At 68.6% G+C, this 15061-nt stretch overlaps 1 protein-coding gene across 8 annotated transcripts in view; it reads left to right on the forward strand.

Moving 5' to 3' along the window:
• Positions 1–15061, forward strand: part of KMT2D (lysine methyltransferase 2D) — a 33991-nt gene that overhangs the window by 15275 nt on the left and 3655 nt on the right. For 3 of the 8 annotated variants that reach the window (XM_056798326.1, XM_056798332.1, XM_056798327.1), the window contains 26 exons: positions 253–393; positions 488–572; positions 756–997; positions 1092–1165; positions 1886–1936; positions 2087–3907; positions 4006–4179; positions 4261–4397; positions 4677–6553; positions 6661–6784; positions 6871–6958; positions 7061–7127; positions 7206–7438; positions 7535–10180; positions 10263–10403; positions 10625–10792; positions 10908–11067; positions 11207–11282; positions 11375–11550; positions 11689–11852; positions 11963–12098; positions 12171–12298; positions 12430–13543; positions 13634–13770; positions 13875–14005; positions 14407–14454. In XM_056798326.1, the coding sequence (XP_056654304.1) occupies positions 253–393; positions 488–572; positions 756–997; positions 1092–1165; positions 1886–1936; positions 2087–3907; positions 4006–4179; positions 4261–4397; positions 4677–6553; positions 6661–6784; positions 6871–6958; positions 7061–7127; positions 7206–7438; positions 7535–10180; positions 10263–10403; positions 10625–10792; positions 10908–11067; positions 11207–11282; positions 11375–11550; positions 11689–11852; positions 11963–12098; positions 12171–12298; positions 12430–13543; positions 13634–13770; positions 13875–14005; positions 14407–14454 (10339 nt within the window). The remainder of the gene's footprint in view (positions 1–252; positions 394–487; positions 573–755; positions 998–1091; positions 1166–1885; positions 1937–2086; positions 3908–4005; positions 4180–4260; positions 4398–4676; positions 6554–6660; positions 6785–6870; positions 6959–7060; positions 7128–7205; positions 7439–7534; positions 10181–10262; positions 10404–10624; positions 10793–10907; positions 11068–11206; positions 11283–11374; positions 11551–11688; positions 11853–11962; positions 12099–12170; positions 12299–12429; positions 13544–13633; positions 13771–13874; positions 14006–14406; positions 14455–15061) is intronic. The other 5 variants (XM_056798331.1, XM_056798333.1, XM_056798328.1 and 2 more) reach the window with 4 other exon arrangements.

Consider the following 15061-nt stretch of genomic DNA (forward strand, 5'->3'; position numbering starts at 1 on the left):
CCGTCCTCCCCATGTAAGAAAAGGCAAGGGGAGAGAACAGAGCAGAGTCGGCGAAGATTCCTTCAGAGGAAGGGGCCAAGCTAGCCTGGGACTTGTATTCTGGGTTCAGCCAGTGTCCGCGGTGGTGGTTGTGGACGGCCTCGGTTTTCCTGGTGGCTGTTCTTGTGCCAGGCTCCGGGCAGGCGGCCGCACTTTCCCCGGTTCCCTCCCTCAGCCCCGCTCCCCCGTCTTCCTTCCACCTTTCTCCCTCAGAGTTGCCCAAGATGGAATCAAAGGACCTGCAGCAGCTTTTCAAGGATGTCCTCGGCTCTGAGCGGGAGCAGCAGATTGGCTGTGGGACTCCCAACCTGGATGGGAGTCACACCCCGATGCAGCAGAGGCCTTTCCTACAAGGTGCTCTAGGCGGGGAGAGTCCGGGTGGGAGGGACGGCCGCAGGCGCCTCTGCTTTCTGCCGGCCGCGCCCGTGACCCCCCCTGCTTCCTACAGGTGGGCTTCCTTTGGGCAACCTCCCTACCAGCAGCCCAATGGACTCCTACCCGGGGCTCTGCCAGTCTCCTTTCCTTGACAGCAGGTAGGTATCTACCCCCTGTTGCTGCCTAGCCCTAGGGCCCCTTCTCCCTCCCGCCCTCCCCGGCACTCGTGTTCCCTTCTGTTGTCCCCCTCCCCGGATGAGAACCCGTCCCTGGAGGGGTGGGAGAAGGGACCTGGGCTCTGAGCCCTTGGCCCGCTGTGACCTTCTGCCCCTGCGCCCCAGGGAGCGCGGGGGCTTCTTCAGCCCGGAGCCCGGTGAGCCTGACAGCCCCTGGACGGGCTCAGGGGGCACCACGCCCTCCACGCCCACCACCCCTACCACGGAGGGCGAGGGCGACGGGCTCTCCTACAACCAGCGGAGCCTGCAGCGCTGGGAAAAGGATGAGGAACTGGGCCAGCTCTCGACAATCTCGCCTGTGCTCTACGCCAATATTAACTTTCCCAATCTTAAGCAGGATTATCCAGGTATGTGCCCGAGTCAAAAGGGAGCCTGAGGTGGGCCACGGGGCAGTGTCACTTCTGTCCCATCCCCTTTGACCACCGTCCCTTTGGCCTGCAGACTGGGCCAGTCGCTGCAAGCAGATCATGAAGCTGTGGAGAAAAGTCCCGGCCACTGACAAAGCGCCCTACCTGGTGAGATGGGAAAAGGGAGGAGAGGATCCAGGGCCCCAGGGGAGCCCCCCCCTTGGAAGAAGGGATCCAGAGCCCCAGGGGAGCCCCCCCCCGGAAGAAGGGATCCAGAGCCCCCCCCCTCGGAAGAAGGGATCCAGAGCCCCCAGGGGAGCCCCCCCCCCGGAAGAAGGGATCCAGAGCCCCAGGGGAGCCCCCCTGGAGGAGAGGATCCAGAGCCCCAGGGGAGCCCCCCCCCCCCGGAAGAAGGGATCCAGAGCCCCAGGGGAGCCCCTCTGGAGGAGAGGATCCAGAGCCCCAGGGGAACCCCCCCCCCCGGAAGAAGGGATCCAGAGCCCCAGGGGAGCCCCCCCTGGAGGAGAGGATCCAGAGCCCCAGGGGAGCCCCGCCCCCCCCCCGGAAGAAGGGATCCAGAGCCCCAGGGGAGCCCCCCCTGGAGGAGAGGATCCAGAGCCCCAGGGGAGCCCCCCCCCCGGAAGAAGGGATCCAGAGCCCCCAGGGGAGCCCCCCCCTCGGAAGAAGGGATCCAGAGCCCCAGGAGAGGCCCCTCCCCCCCCCCCCGCCCCGGAAGAGAGGATTCAGGGCCTTGGGAAGAGAAGGGAATTCCCTTGGACCTGGGGGTCTCTCCACCCCACTCCATTTGCCCAGGGAATAGGCTTCCAGGTCAGGGTGGGCTTGAGCATCAGAGCACATGACTAAGTTTTGGACTTGATTATCCCTCAGCAAAAGGCCAAAGATAACCGGGCGGCTCACCGCATCAACAAGGTGCAGAAGGTGAGTGGAGCCTGGACCTTGGGGGCCTGGGGGACAAGTGCAGGGCCTGAGGGGCGCTTTGGGATTTGGAGGAGGGAGCTCTTGACCCGATGGTGGCATCCCTAGAACAGGCCCCGGCCTCACCCGTCCTCTTTCCTTGGGCCACTATAGCAGGCGGAGAGCCAGATCAGCAAGCAGACCAAGGTGGGCGACGTAGCCCGCAAAAGCGATCGGCCCACCCTGCACCTGCGCATCCCCCCTCAGCCAGGGATGCTGGGCAGCCCCCCTCCAGCTTCTGCTCCGACTGTCTTCATCGGCAGTCCCCCCACCCCAGCTGGCTTGTCTACCTCCTCGGACGGGTTCCTGAAGCCGCCAGCGGGCACCGTGCCCGGCCCTGACTCGCCTGGTGATCTCTTCCTCAAGCTCCCACCCCAGGTGCCCGCCCAAGTGCCTTTGCAGGACCCTTTTGGACTGGCCCCCACCTATACTCTGGAGTCTCGCTTCCCTACAGCACCACCAGCCTATCCCCCCTATCCTGGACCAGCAGCGGCCCCTGCAAAGCCTCAGATGCTGAGCGCTCCCCCTCGGCCTGGGGCCGGCCAGCCCGGAGAGTTCCAGCCCACCCCGCCTGGCACCCCGAGGCACCAGCCTTCCACCCCTGACCCTTTTCTGAAGCCCCGCTGCCCCTCGCTAGACAACTTGGCGGTTCCAGAGAGCCCAGGGGTAGCTGGGGCCAAGGCTCCGGAGCAGCTGATGTCTCCTCCGCCTTTTGGAGAGCCTCGGAAGGCCCTGGAAATCAAGAAGGAGGAACTGGGGGCAGCTTCTCCTGGCTATGGACCCCCCAGCCTTGGTTTTGGAGACTCGCCTTCCTCCGGGCCCCATTTAGGCAGCCTGGAGCTCAAGGCTCCGGATGTCTTCAAAGCCCCCCTGACCCCTCGGGCCTCTCAGGTAGAGCCGCAGAGCCCGGGCCTGGGCCTGAGGCCCCAGGAGCCTCCCTCTGCTCACGCTGTGGCCCCCTCCCCCCCGAGCCATGCAGACCTGTATCGCCCAGCTCCTTCGGGCTCCTATCCTGAGCCCTATTCACAGCCCCCGCTCACCCCCCGGCCTCAGCCTCCACCCCCCGAGAGCTGCTGCCCCCTGCCCCCCCGCTCCTTGCCCTCAGACCCTTTTGCTCGAGTACCTGCCAGCCCGCAGTCTCAGTCTAGCTCTCAGTCCCCCCTGACCCCCCGGCCGCTGTCCACTGAAGCCTTCTGCCAGTCCCCAGTGACCCCTTGCTTCCAGTCCCCCGACCCCTACTCCCGTCCTCCTTCCCGGCCCCAGTCCCGGGACCCTTTTGCCCCACTGCACAAACCGCCTCGGTCCCAGCCTCCTGAAGTGGCCTTCAAGGCCGGGCCCCTGGGCCATACTCCGTTAGGGGTAGGGGGCTTTCCAGCAGCTCTGCCTTCTGGACAATTGAATGAGCCTCACGGCAAGAGCTCCGGCGGGCAGCCTCCGTCTTTTGTCCGCTCTCCCGGGGCCAGTGTGTTCGTGGGCAACCCTTCTCCCATGCGCTTCACCTTCCCCCAGGCGGTGGGAGAGCCCTCCCTGAAGCCCCCCGCCTCCCAGCCCAGCCTCCCCCCACCCCATGGGATCAACAGCCATTACGGGCCCGGACCCACCGTGGGCAAGCCCCAAAGCACAAACTACACCGCGGCGGTGGGCGCTTTCCATCCGGGAGGCAGCCCCCTGGGGCCAGGCACCGGGCCGCCGGGCGAGGGCTACGGGATGTCTCCGATGCGTCCACCATCGGTTTTACCACAGCCCGCGCCGGACGGTTCTCTCACCTACCTGCCCCACGGTGCCCCGCAGCGGGGCGGCCTCACTTCCCCGGTGGAAAAGCGAGAAGACCCGGGGCCCGGGATGGCCGGCAGTCTGGGGGGTCCCGAGCTCCCGGGTCCCCAGGACCCCAGCATGGCCGGTCTGAGCCAAACGGAGCTGGAGAAGCAGCGGCAGGTGAGTGTGGCGGGGCTCCGCCTCTGCGCCTCTTGGGCTCTCACGGGCTTTCTGGCCAGAGGAGTGACCGACTTGGCCTCCCCCCCTTCCTTCCCCAGCGCCAGCGCTTGAGAGAGCTATTGATCCGGCAACAGATCCAGCGGAATTCCCTTCGGCAGGAGAAGGAAACGGCGGCCGCCACCAGCACCGTGGGCCCGGGACCCTGGGCCGCCGAGCCGGGCAACCCTGCTTTCGAGCAGCTGAATCGGGGCCCCGTGTACTCTGGGGCGCAGGTGGGTGCATTGGCCAGGGGCCCAGGGGGGCTTCACAGATGGCGTGGGCGGGGCTCTCACCGCTTTCTTTCCGGCCCCCAGGACAAAAGTGGCCTTACAGGTTTGCCCCCTAACAAACTGAGTGCTTCGGTCCTGGGGCCTGGCCCCTTCCCTGCCGAGGAGCGGCTCTCGCGGCCACCCCCGCCGCCTACCCCCTCCTCCATCGACATGAATGGCCGGTGAGTCCCCGGGGGCAGCTGGGAAGGCGGGGTGGGGGGGGGGCAGGTTGGGAAGGACACCGGACTGGACATCGGGAGAGCCCTGGGTTTGAGTCCCACCTTAGGTCCCCCGGCGAGTCCTTCAAGCTGAGCTTCAGCTTCCTCCTTTCCCCTAGAGATCAAGCTCAGCAGGTGGAGGTGCCCCCAAAGCCAGCTTGGGGCCGCTGGGCCACTCTGCCTCAGCTCCCCCGCTTTCTCCTTCCGCCCTCCTTGACCTCGTCTTTCTGGCCCTGTTTGTAGGCAGCTGGTTGGGGGCGCGCAGGCCTTCTTTCCCCGGGGGCCCTACTCGGGGCCTCTACCCCCGCCGCAGCCGCAGACACTGTGGCAGCAGCAGCAGCAGCAGCAGCAGCAGCAGCAGGCGGCAGCCGCCGTGGCTTCCATGCGGCTCCCCATGCCTGCCCGCTTCCCTCAGCCCCCCGGGCCGGAGATGGGCCGTCCGCTCCTGGGCCCTCCTCTGGGTGGGCTCCCCGCCCGACCCCCTGGCCCCGGGGAGCCGCTGCCTGGGCCGGCGGGGCCCGCACAGTTCATCGAGCTTCGTCACAACGTGCAGAAGGGCCCGGGCCCCGGCGGCGCCCCCTACCATCTTCAGGGGCCCCCGCAGAGACCCCGATTCTTCCCGGTGGCCGAGGACTCCCACCGCCTGGCTCCCGAAGGTCTTCGGCCTCTGGCGGCCCCCGCCCTCCCCCCGCAGAAGCCGCCGGCTCCTCCGCCGCCCGAGCTGAGCAGCGCTCTCCACCCGCTGCCCCACGCCAAGGGCCCCGGCCTTCCTGCCGCCGGCTTGGAGCTGGTCGGCCGATCTCCCTCGAGCGGCGAGGCGGCACGTCCGGCCCTGGTCCTGGAGCCCGGCAAGCTGCCCTGCGAGGAGCCCGAGCTGGACGACGACTTCGACGCCCACAAGGCGCTGGAGGACGACGAGGAGCTCGCCCACCTGGGGCTCGGCGTCGACGTGGCCAAGGGCGACGACGAGCTGGGCACCCTGGGCAACCTGGAGACCAACGACCCCCACCTGGACGACTTGCTCAACGGGGACGAATTCGACCTCTTGGCCTACACCGACCCCGAGCTGGACACCGGCGACAAGAAGGACATATTTAACGAACACCTGCGCCTGGTAGAGTCTGCCAACGAGAAGGCTGAGCGAGAGGCGCTCCTGAGGGGCGCCGAGCCCGCTCCGCCTGGCCCCGAGGAGCCCCCGCCCCCCGCTGCGGACGCCCCCGAGCCCCCCGACGTCAAGCCGAAGCTAGAGGAGGCCAGCCACCAGGCCTCCCCCTGCCAGTTCACCGTGGCCGCTGCCAAGGCGGACACCGGGCCGCCGGGCCCCCTGGCTCTGAAGCCCGGGCAGAACCTGCTGGGGCCGCGAGACGGCAGGCTGAACATGGGCCCCTTCCCCAGCAGCGCGCCCTCGGCCGGGCCCCCGCCCCAGCTGCTGGCCGGCCCCGGGGGAGCGTCCTTGTTGGAGAAATTTGACCTGGAGAGCGGCACCCTGACTCTGCCTAGTGGGCCTCCGCCCCCCGGGGACGAGCTGGACAAGATGGAGAGCTCGCTGGTGGCCAGCGAGCTGCCTCTGCTCATTGAGGACCTGCTAGAGCACGAGAAGAAAGAGCTCCAGAAGAAGCAGCAGCTCTCTGCCCAGCTGCAGCAGCCACCCCCTCCCCCTCCCCCACCACCCCCGCCGCCCCCGCCCCCACCCCCACCCCCACCCCAACCCCCACCCCAGCCACAGCCGCAGCAGCAGCAGCACCCTCTGCTGGCCTCCTCGGGCAGCGCCCAGTCCATGCCTCTGTCCCAAGAAGGGCCGTCCCCTGGCCTGGCTGTCACCCCGCAGCAGCTCGCCCTGGGGCTGGGGGCCCGCCAGCCGGGCCTGGTGCCTAGCCAGGCGATGATGGCCACCCAGCAGCCGTCCCACGCCCTGCAGCAGCGCCTGGTGCCTCCCATGGCCATGGTGCCCAACCAGGGCCACATGCTCAGCGGGGGGCAGGCGAGCTTGGTGCCTCAGCAGAACCCACAGCAGGTGCTGGCCCAGAAGCCCCTGGGGGCGGTGCCACCGGCCATGTGTATGAAGCCGCAGCAGCTGGCCATGCAGCAGCAGTTGGCCAACAGCTTCTTCCCCGACACAGGTAGCTGCTCTGGAGGGATGGGGGCGGGGATCCCCTTTGGCTTGGGGGGCAGGTGGGGGAGGGATGAGGGGTCCGGGCACCTCCCCCACCCCACGCTCTCTTCTAAGACTTGGACAAGTTTGCTGCGGAGGATATCATCGACCCCATCGCCAAGGCCAAGATGGTGGCCCTGAAGGGCATCAAGAAGGTGATGGCGCAGGGCAGCATCGGGGTGGCCCCGGGCATGAACAGGTGAGCTCTCTGGCCAGGCCTGCATCCCGCCCGCTCCGCTCGCCTCCCCTCCCCCCCTTTACCATCTCCTCTCTGACCGCTTCTAGGCAACAGGTGTCCCTGCTCGCGCAGCGGCTCTCCGGAGCTCCTGGTGGCACCGATCTACAGAACCACGTGGCGGCCGGCAGCGGGCAGGTGAGCGGTCCGGCGCCCTCGGGGGTGGGCCTCGTGGGAGGGCCAGGAGGAGGGTGGGCAGGAAGGGGGAGCCGCCACCCACGGCGCCCTTTCTGCCGACAGGAGCGGAGCGGCGGCGACCCCTCGCAGCCTCGGCCGAACCCGCCCGCCTTTGCCCAGGGAGTCATCAGTGAGTATAGGGGGCTGGGGGTGGGGGGGCCGCCGCCAGGGAGCCCCCTGACTCGGGCTCTCGTCCCTGCCGGCCCAGATGAAGCGGACCAGCGGCAGTATGAGGAGTGGCTGTTCCACACCCAGCAGCTGCTGCAGATGCAGCTCAAGGTGCTGGAGGAGCAGATCGGGGTGCACCGGAAGTCCCGGAAGGCCCTGTGTGCCAAGCAGCGCACCGCTAAGAAGGCCGGCCGCGAGTTCCCGGAGGCCGACGCCGAGAAGCTCAAGCTGGTCACCGAGCAGCAGAGCAAGATCCAGAAGCAGCTGGACCAGGTAGAGGCTCTGCCCGGGAAAGCTGGGGGCGGGGGGGCACGGGGCTTGGGCGGGGCCCCCGCGGCCGCCATGCCCACCTCGGCTGCCGACCCCTAGGTTCGGAAACAGCAGAAGGAGCATACGAACCTCATGGCCGAATATCGGAACAAGCAGCAGCAGCAGCAGCAGCAGCAGCAACAGCAGCAGCAGCAGCAGCAGCAGCAGCAGCAACAGCAGCAGCATTCTGCCGTGCTGGCCTTGAGCCCCTCCCAGAGCCCCCGGCTGTTGGCCAAGCTCCCCAGCCAGCTGCTCCCGGGCCACGGGCTGCAGCCTCCGCAGGGCCCGCCCGGGGCGCAGGCGGGCGGCCTCCGCCTGCCCCCCGGGGGCGTGGCACTGACCGGCCAGCCCAGCGGCCCCTTCCTCAACCCGGCGCTGAGCCAGCAGCAGCCGCAGCACCCAGCGGGGCCGGGGGCCCTGGCAGGCCCCTCCGCCGGCTTCTTCCCCGGGAACCTGGCCCTGCGAGGCCTGGGGGCCGACGCGAGGCTCTTACAGGAGCGGCAGCTCCAGCTGCAGCAGCAGCGCATGCAGCTGACTCAGAAGCTGCAGCAGCAGCAGCAGCAGCACCTCCTGGGACAGGTGGCTTTGCAGCAGCAGCAGCAGCAGGGCCTGGGACCCAAGCCACAGGGCCTCCTGCCTCCCGGCAGCCATCAGGGCCTCCTGGTCCAGCAACTGTCTCCCCAGGGCCCCCCGGGACCCCAGGGCATGCTGGGCCCCACCCAGGTGGCGGTGATGCAGCAGCAGCAGCAGCAGCAGGTGCACCCCGGAGGTCTGGGGCCGCAAGGCCCCCACAGACAGGTGCTCCTGGCCCAGCCTCGAATGTTGGGCTCCCCTCAACTGGCCCAGCAAGCACAAGGCCTGATGGCCCACCGACTTGTCATGGCGCAGCAGCAGCAGCAGCAGCCCCCGCCCCCTCTGGGGGGTCTCTCCCACCTCCAGCAGGGACTGATGCCTTCTGGTGGGCAGCTGAAGCTGGGCGCCCAGCCCCTGGGGACGCAGCAGCAGCAGCAGCAGCTGGGGCTCCTGAACCAGGGTCGGACTTTATTGCCTCCCCAGCAGCAGCAGCAGCAGCAGCAGCAGCAACAACAGCAGCAGCAGCAGCAGCAGCAATTGCTGCCCCCAGCAGCCAGCTCTCTGCAACAACAGCAGCAGCAGCAGCAGCAGGTGGCCCTGGGGCCTGGCTTGCCTGCCAAACCCCTCCAGCACTTTCCCAGCCACGGAGCCTTGGGCCCAGCCCTCTTGCTGAGCCAGGGCTTGCCCCCAGGCGTGCCAGCCAAGGAGCAGGCAGGGGCAGAGCCGGTGCTGGTGCCCGAGGGCGCTGAAGCCTCCTCAGTCCACTTGGGAGGACCGTTGGCATTGGGTGCCCCCCCAGAAAGCCTGCCCCCAGAGCCAGTGGAGGTGAAGCCCCCCCTCCCCGGGGATGCCCACCTCCTCCTGCCCCAGCCCCAGCCCCAGCCCCCTCCGCAGATGAACTCCCTGCCGTTGCAGGCCCCTCTGAGACTGCCAGGGCAGCAGCAGCAGCCGCAGCAGGCTAGCTTACTCCATCCGGCGGGCGGTGCTGGGCACGGGCCGCTGGCTGGCGGACAGCCCCCCGAAGTGACTTCTATGCCTCACCTGTTGGGCCAGCCCCCCGGCCCGGGAGGGGAACGAGCCCTGAAAGGGAGCCCGAGGCCACAGCTCCCTAAGCCGGGCCCCCCGCCCCACCCTGGGCAGGGTCTGCCGGGGCATTCGGGGATGCCCACCGTGGGACAGCTTCGGGCCCAGCTGCAGGGCGTCCTGGCCAAGAACCCACAGCTCCGGCACCTGAGTCCCCAGCAGCAGCAGCAGCTGCAGGCCCTTCTCGTGCAGAGGCAGCTACAGCAGGGCCAGGTGCTCCGGCAGGCGGTGCCCTATGTGGAACCCGGGACTCAGCCTTCCTCCTTGCAAGGCCTCCTGGGCCGCCAGTCCCACCCTGGGGGCTTCCTGGGAGCTCCGTCGGGGCCTCTGCAGGAACTGGGGGTGGCGCCCCGGCCCCAGGGCCCCTCCCGCCTCTCTGCCCCACAGGGAGCCGTGGCATCGGGGCCCGGCCTCGGCCTCGCACAGCCCCCTCCTCTGCCATCCAGCCCCCAAGAGCCAAAGAGACCTTCCCCACGACTGCTGCCCCCCAGCCCTCAGCTCCCTGCCGAGGCTCAGCTCCCCCATGCACAGACTGAGACCCCGAAGTCCCACGAATCCTCCTTGGAATTACCTTCGGGGGACATGGCGCCCCCCTCCCCGGTGGCCTCCCAGCTCCCGGAGTCTTTCTTTGCCAAGGGGCCCGGCCCCTGGGAAGCCCCAGACGCCCTGGCCGAGCCCCGCAAGCCCGAGCAGAACAACCCGGGGCCTGGAGAGATGGAGCGGGTGAACGGGCAGGAGGGGCCCGAGCCGGCCCGACTCATGATCAAGCAAGAGCCCCGAGAGGAGCCGTGTGCCCTGGGCGCCCAGATGGTGAAGCGAGAGGCCAATGGAGAGCCCGCGGGCGCCGCCGGGACCAGCAACCACCTCCTGCTGGCGGGCGGCCGTTCGGAGGCCGGGCACCTGCTCCTGCAGAAGCTGCTGCGGGCAAAGAACGTACAGCTGGGCGCGGGCCCCGGCCCCGAGGGTCTGCGGGCCGAGATCAATGGGCACATCAACAGCAAGCTGGCCGGCTTGGAGCAGAAGCTTCAGGGCGCTCCTGTCTGCAAGGAGGTGAGAGGCTGGCCTGGGCGGGGGGCGGGGGAGGGGGAGGGGGAGATGGCCCAGAGGCTCACGGCGGACCTGTGTGCCGCAGGATGCTGCAGCCAAGAAGCCGCTGACTCCCAAGCCCAAGAGGGTGCAGAAGGCGGGCGACAGGGTAGCCAGCTCCCGAAAGAAGCTCCGCAAGGAGGACGGGGTGAAGGCCAACGAGGCCCTGCTGAAGCAGCTGAAGCAGGTACCCTTGCCCCGCTGTGCAGGTCTGGGGGCTGCGGGAGGGCCGGGGGGGCTGTGCAGGTCTGGGGGCTGCGGGAGGGCCCGGGGGGCTGTGCAGGTCTGGGGGGGGCTGCAGGAGGGCTGGGGGGGGGGGAGGGGGGACTGTGCAGGTCTGGGGGGGGGGCTGCGGGAGGGCGGGGGGGGGGGGGCTGAGTCTCAGGTTTTTCTCTCCCTATCCGCCAGGAGCTGTCCCTGCTGCCCCTCACTGAGCCCAGCATCACTAACAACTTCAGCCTTTTTGCACCCTTTGGCAGTGGCTGCCTCATCAATGGGCGGAGCCAGCTGAGAGGGGCTTTTGGGAGCGGGGCGCTGCCTACTGGCCCTGACTACTATTCGCAGCTTCTTACCAAGGTCTGGAGGGGCAGCACGGGGGTTGGGGGTGGGGGCGGGGCAGGGGGCTGCCCTGTGGTGGGCCCAGCTCAGGGGCTTGTTGCCATCACAACCGCCGTCCCTTCTTGTCCCCCAGAATAACCTGAGTAACCCACCGACGCCACCGTCCTCCCTGCCACCCACCCCGCCACCATCAGTGCAGCAGAAGCTGGTGAATGGGGTCACTCCTTCCGAGGACCTGGGGGAACAGCCTAAAGATGGCGCCCCGGCTCGAGAGCCTGACGGGGGGCCCCGCGGTAAGCAGGCCCCGACCTCCCTGGAATGGAAGCCGGAGGGGTCCTCGTGGTCCCCCCCCTCTCTGGCCTGGGGCGCATCGGAGCCCAGGAGAGGAGGCGCCCAGTTGTGCCCATGCCCCTTTTCTTCCTCTGCCCCCAGATGCCCCCGAAGTGAAGAGCTTGGATCTGCTGGCGGCACTTCCCACGCCCCCCCACAACCAGACCGAGGATGTCAGGTTGGAAAAGGAAGGAGGGGGGGCCCTGCTCAGGGGTCCTGCGGAGCCTGGTTGGGGCTAAAGCGGCGGGAATGTGTGTCCCCGCTCTGTAGGATGGAGAGCGACGAGGAGAGCGACTCCCCGGACAGCATTGTCCCGGCCTCTTCGCCCGAGAGCATCCTGGGGGAGGAGGCGCCTCGGTTTCCCCAGCTGGTGTCGAGCCAGCAGGAGCAGGACGACAGGGCCCTGTCCCCAGTCATCCCCATCATCCCACGGGCCAGCATCCCAGGTGTGTGGGGGAGGGAGAGTGGGCAGAGGGCTGGCCCTGGGGCTGGGGAAGGCTCGGCCTCGCTGACTGGGGAAATGGGATGTTAGAGGAAGGCTTGTGAAAGCTTCATTCTTGTTGGGGGGGACCGTCGGGTACCAGCTGGGCCTTCGGGGTCTCCCTCGTCCTCTTCAGTCTTCCCAGATCCCAAGCCCTTCGGGGCTCTGGAGCTCGAGCCAGCGGGAAAGCTGTCCAGCACCGCCTGGGAGAAGGGCAAAGGGAGCGAGGTGTCCGTCATGCTGACGGTCTCTGCCGCCGCTGCCAAGGTACCCCGGGGCAGGGCGGGGTGCTGGGCGAGGGGGCGAGCCTCGGCCTCCGCTAGAAGGGTGGGGCCACTCCGAGGGCCCCCGTGACATGGCTCCCCCCCATGGGACAGAATCTGAACGGCGTCATGGTGGCTGTGGCCGAGCTGCTGAGCATGAAGATTCCCAGTTCCTACGAGGTGCTGTTCCCAGAGAGCCCTGCCCGGGCCGCGGGCACCGAGCCCAAGAAGGGGGACGCGGAGGGGCCCGGTGAGTACGGCAGCGGTCTGGGCGGGGGGCCGGAGGGAAGGGGAGCTGGTCCTACCTCCCCCCTCCCCACAGGTGGGAAAGAGAAGAGCCTCGGGGGAAAGGCCGCAGAGGGGGGCAGTGACTGGCTGAAACAGTTGGACGCTGTGCTGCCCGGCTACACCCTCAAGAGCCAGCTGGACATCCTGAGCCTCCTCAAGCAGGTGGGGCCCTGGCGGGGGAAGGGGGACCCCAAGGGAGGTGCCAGGGCTTGGGGCACCAGTCTGGGGTGCTGGGGACAGTCGGGAGGCCTACCTGGGCACCCGGCGCTGACGCCATAGGAATGTCTCTGTAGGAAAGCCCTGCCCCGGAGCCGCCTGCCCAACACTGCTATACCCACAACGTCTCCAACCTGGATGTCCGGCAGCTCTCGGCCCCACCCCCCGAGGAGCCCTCTCCGCCCCCTTCGCCCTCGGCTCCCTCCCCCGCCAGCCCCCCGGCGGAGCCCCCGGCTCCGTCCCCCCCGCCGCCGGTCCCCTCGCCTCCGATGCCTGAAGCGGCCCGGCCCAAGCCTCGAGCCCGGCCCCCCGAGGAGGGCGAGGACGCCCGGCCGCCCCGGCTCAAGAAGTGGAAGGGGCTTCGATGGAAACGGTTACGGCTGCTGCTGACCATCCAAAAGGGTGGCGGACGACGGGAGGGCGAGCGGGAGGTGGCCGAGTTCATGGAACAGCTGGGCACGGCCCTCCGGCCCGACAAGGTGCCCCGGGACCTCCGGCGCTGCTGCTTCTGCCACGAGGAGGGCGACGGGGCCACCGACGGACCCGCGCGGCTCCTCAACCTGGACCTGGACCTGTGGGTCCACCTCAACTGCGCCCTGTGGTCCACGGAGGTGTACGAGACGCAGGGCGGCGCGCTGATGAACGTCGAGGGCGCCCTGCACCGGGGGCTCCTCACCAAGTGCTCGCTGTGCCAGCGCACGGGCGCCACCAACAGCTGCAACCGGCTGCGCTGCCCCAGCGTCTACCACTTCGCCTGCGCCATCCGGGCCAAGTGCATGTTCTTCAAGGACAAGACGATGCTGTGCCCCCTGCACAAGCTGAAGGGGCCCTGCGAGCAGGAGCTGAGCTCCTTCGCCGTCTTCCGGCGCGTCTACATCGAGCGCGACGAGGTGAAGCAGATCGCGAGCATCATCCAGCGGGGCGAGCGGCTGCACATGTTCCGGGTGGGGGGGCTGGTGTTCCACGCCATCGGGCAGCTGCTGCCCCACCAGATGGCCGACTTCCACAGCGCCACGGCCCTCTACCCCGTCGGCTACGAGGCCACGCGCATCTACTGGAGCTTGCGCACCAACAACCGGCGCTGCTGCTACCGCTGCTCCATCGTCGAGAACAACGGGCGGCCCGAGTTCATCGTCAAGGTCGTGGAGCAGGGCCTGGAGGACCTGGTGTTCAGCGACGCGTCCCCCCAGGGTGAGGGCGCCCGCCGCCAAGGGGCCAGGCAGGGCGGGGGCGGGGGCCAGACCTGGCCCGGGCGCCCCCTGACACGTCTCTCTCTCTCAGCCGTGTGGAACCGGATCATCGAGCCGGTGGCCGCCATGCGCAAGGAGGCCGACATGCTTCGCTTGTTCCCGGAGTACCTGAAGGGCGAGGAGCTCTTCGGCCTGACGGTGCACGCCGTGCTGCGCATCGCGGAGTCGGTGAGGCGGGGGGGTGACGTGAGGGCTGCCGGGCTGCGGCGGGGTGCCCAGGCGCCAGGGCTCCCGAGGCCCGGCCCGCGCCCGACCGCTCGCTGTGTCTGCAGCTGCCCGGGGTGGAAAGCTGTCACAACTACCTGTTCCGCTACGGCCGGCACCCGCTCATGGAACTGCCGCTTATGATCAACCCCACCGGCTGTGCCCGCTCTGAGCCCAAAATCCTCACCCACTACAAACGGTGAGCCTCTCTGTGGAGGGAGCACGAGCAGGACGCTGACGCTGGGGGAGGGGAGACCCGGGGAGCGGTGGGGGGAGGGCTCGGAAAGGCCGGCCAGGCATTCGGCCCGATGGACTAGAGGCCAGGCCGGACCAGGGGCTCCCCTCGGGGTGCCTTGTTCTTCTGGGCTGTGGGGGGGGGAGTCGGGAAGGTGTTGCGGAGAGGAGAAGGCGGCACACAGGGCTGAAGGAGCCACCAGTTCTTCCCTTTCCCTCCTTCGCCTGGAGCCTAGAGGGGAGCCTCCATCAGCCCCTCCGGAACGCTAGTGTCCGCCTCCCCTAGGCTGAGGTGGCCGCAGCAATGATGATTGAAAGAATTTTCAAGCCGCATTTGTATAGCATTTTATACTTTTTTTCCCAAAGCGCTTTCACATCCATTATCTCATTTGATCCTCACAACAACCTTATGAGGTAGGTAGGGCAGGTGGTATTACCCCCTTTTCAGCCGAGAAAACCCGGCTTGCGGCAAGTCAGAGAGGGAGCCGGGCCTCGCTCCCTGGTCTCCACTTGTCCGCTGCTTGCCCACCCGCTGGGCACAGGAAGACAGAAACGGTCTTAAGGAGTTCTGTCACCGGGGGTGACCGAGGCCCAGGCCACGAGGCCTGCCCTCGGGCTGTGGTGGTGAAGCGATGCAGGGCAGCTTCTGGGGCAGGGGGGGAGGGGGGCAGGGGAACACGGGGGAGGGGAACGGGCTCCCCCAGGCCCTCATCACCGCCCCAGAGGCCTGCCCCGTCCAGGCCTCCGCTTGTGGGGTGGGGGAGAGGCAGGCTGGCAGGAGAGGAAACCACTCGAGTTCTCCAGGCTTACTGTGCTGCGGGAGGGGGCCCGAGGTCTGGACGGACCCCAGGATAGCGCTCCGGGAGAAGCCCTGGGCTGTCTGCAGGTGCGGCTGTGGAGGCGAGCGCAGGGTTCCCCGCATCAGGGAGTGAGAGGCGTTGGGCGGCCTCGGGTGCCCGCTGGACCAGAGGCGCGGCTGGAGGCCTCCGAGTTCGCCCGGGGTAGGGCCTCTGACTCCCTT

This window comes from Monodelphis domestica, chromosome 5, assembly GCF_027887165.1.
Source record: "Monodelphis domestica isolate mMonDom1 chromosome 5, mMonDom1.pri, whole genome shotgun sequence".
Classification (NCBI taxonomy): Eukaryota; Metazoa; Chordata; class Mammalia; order Didelphimorphia; family Didelphidae; genus Monodelphis; species Monodelphis domestica.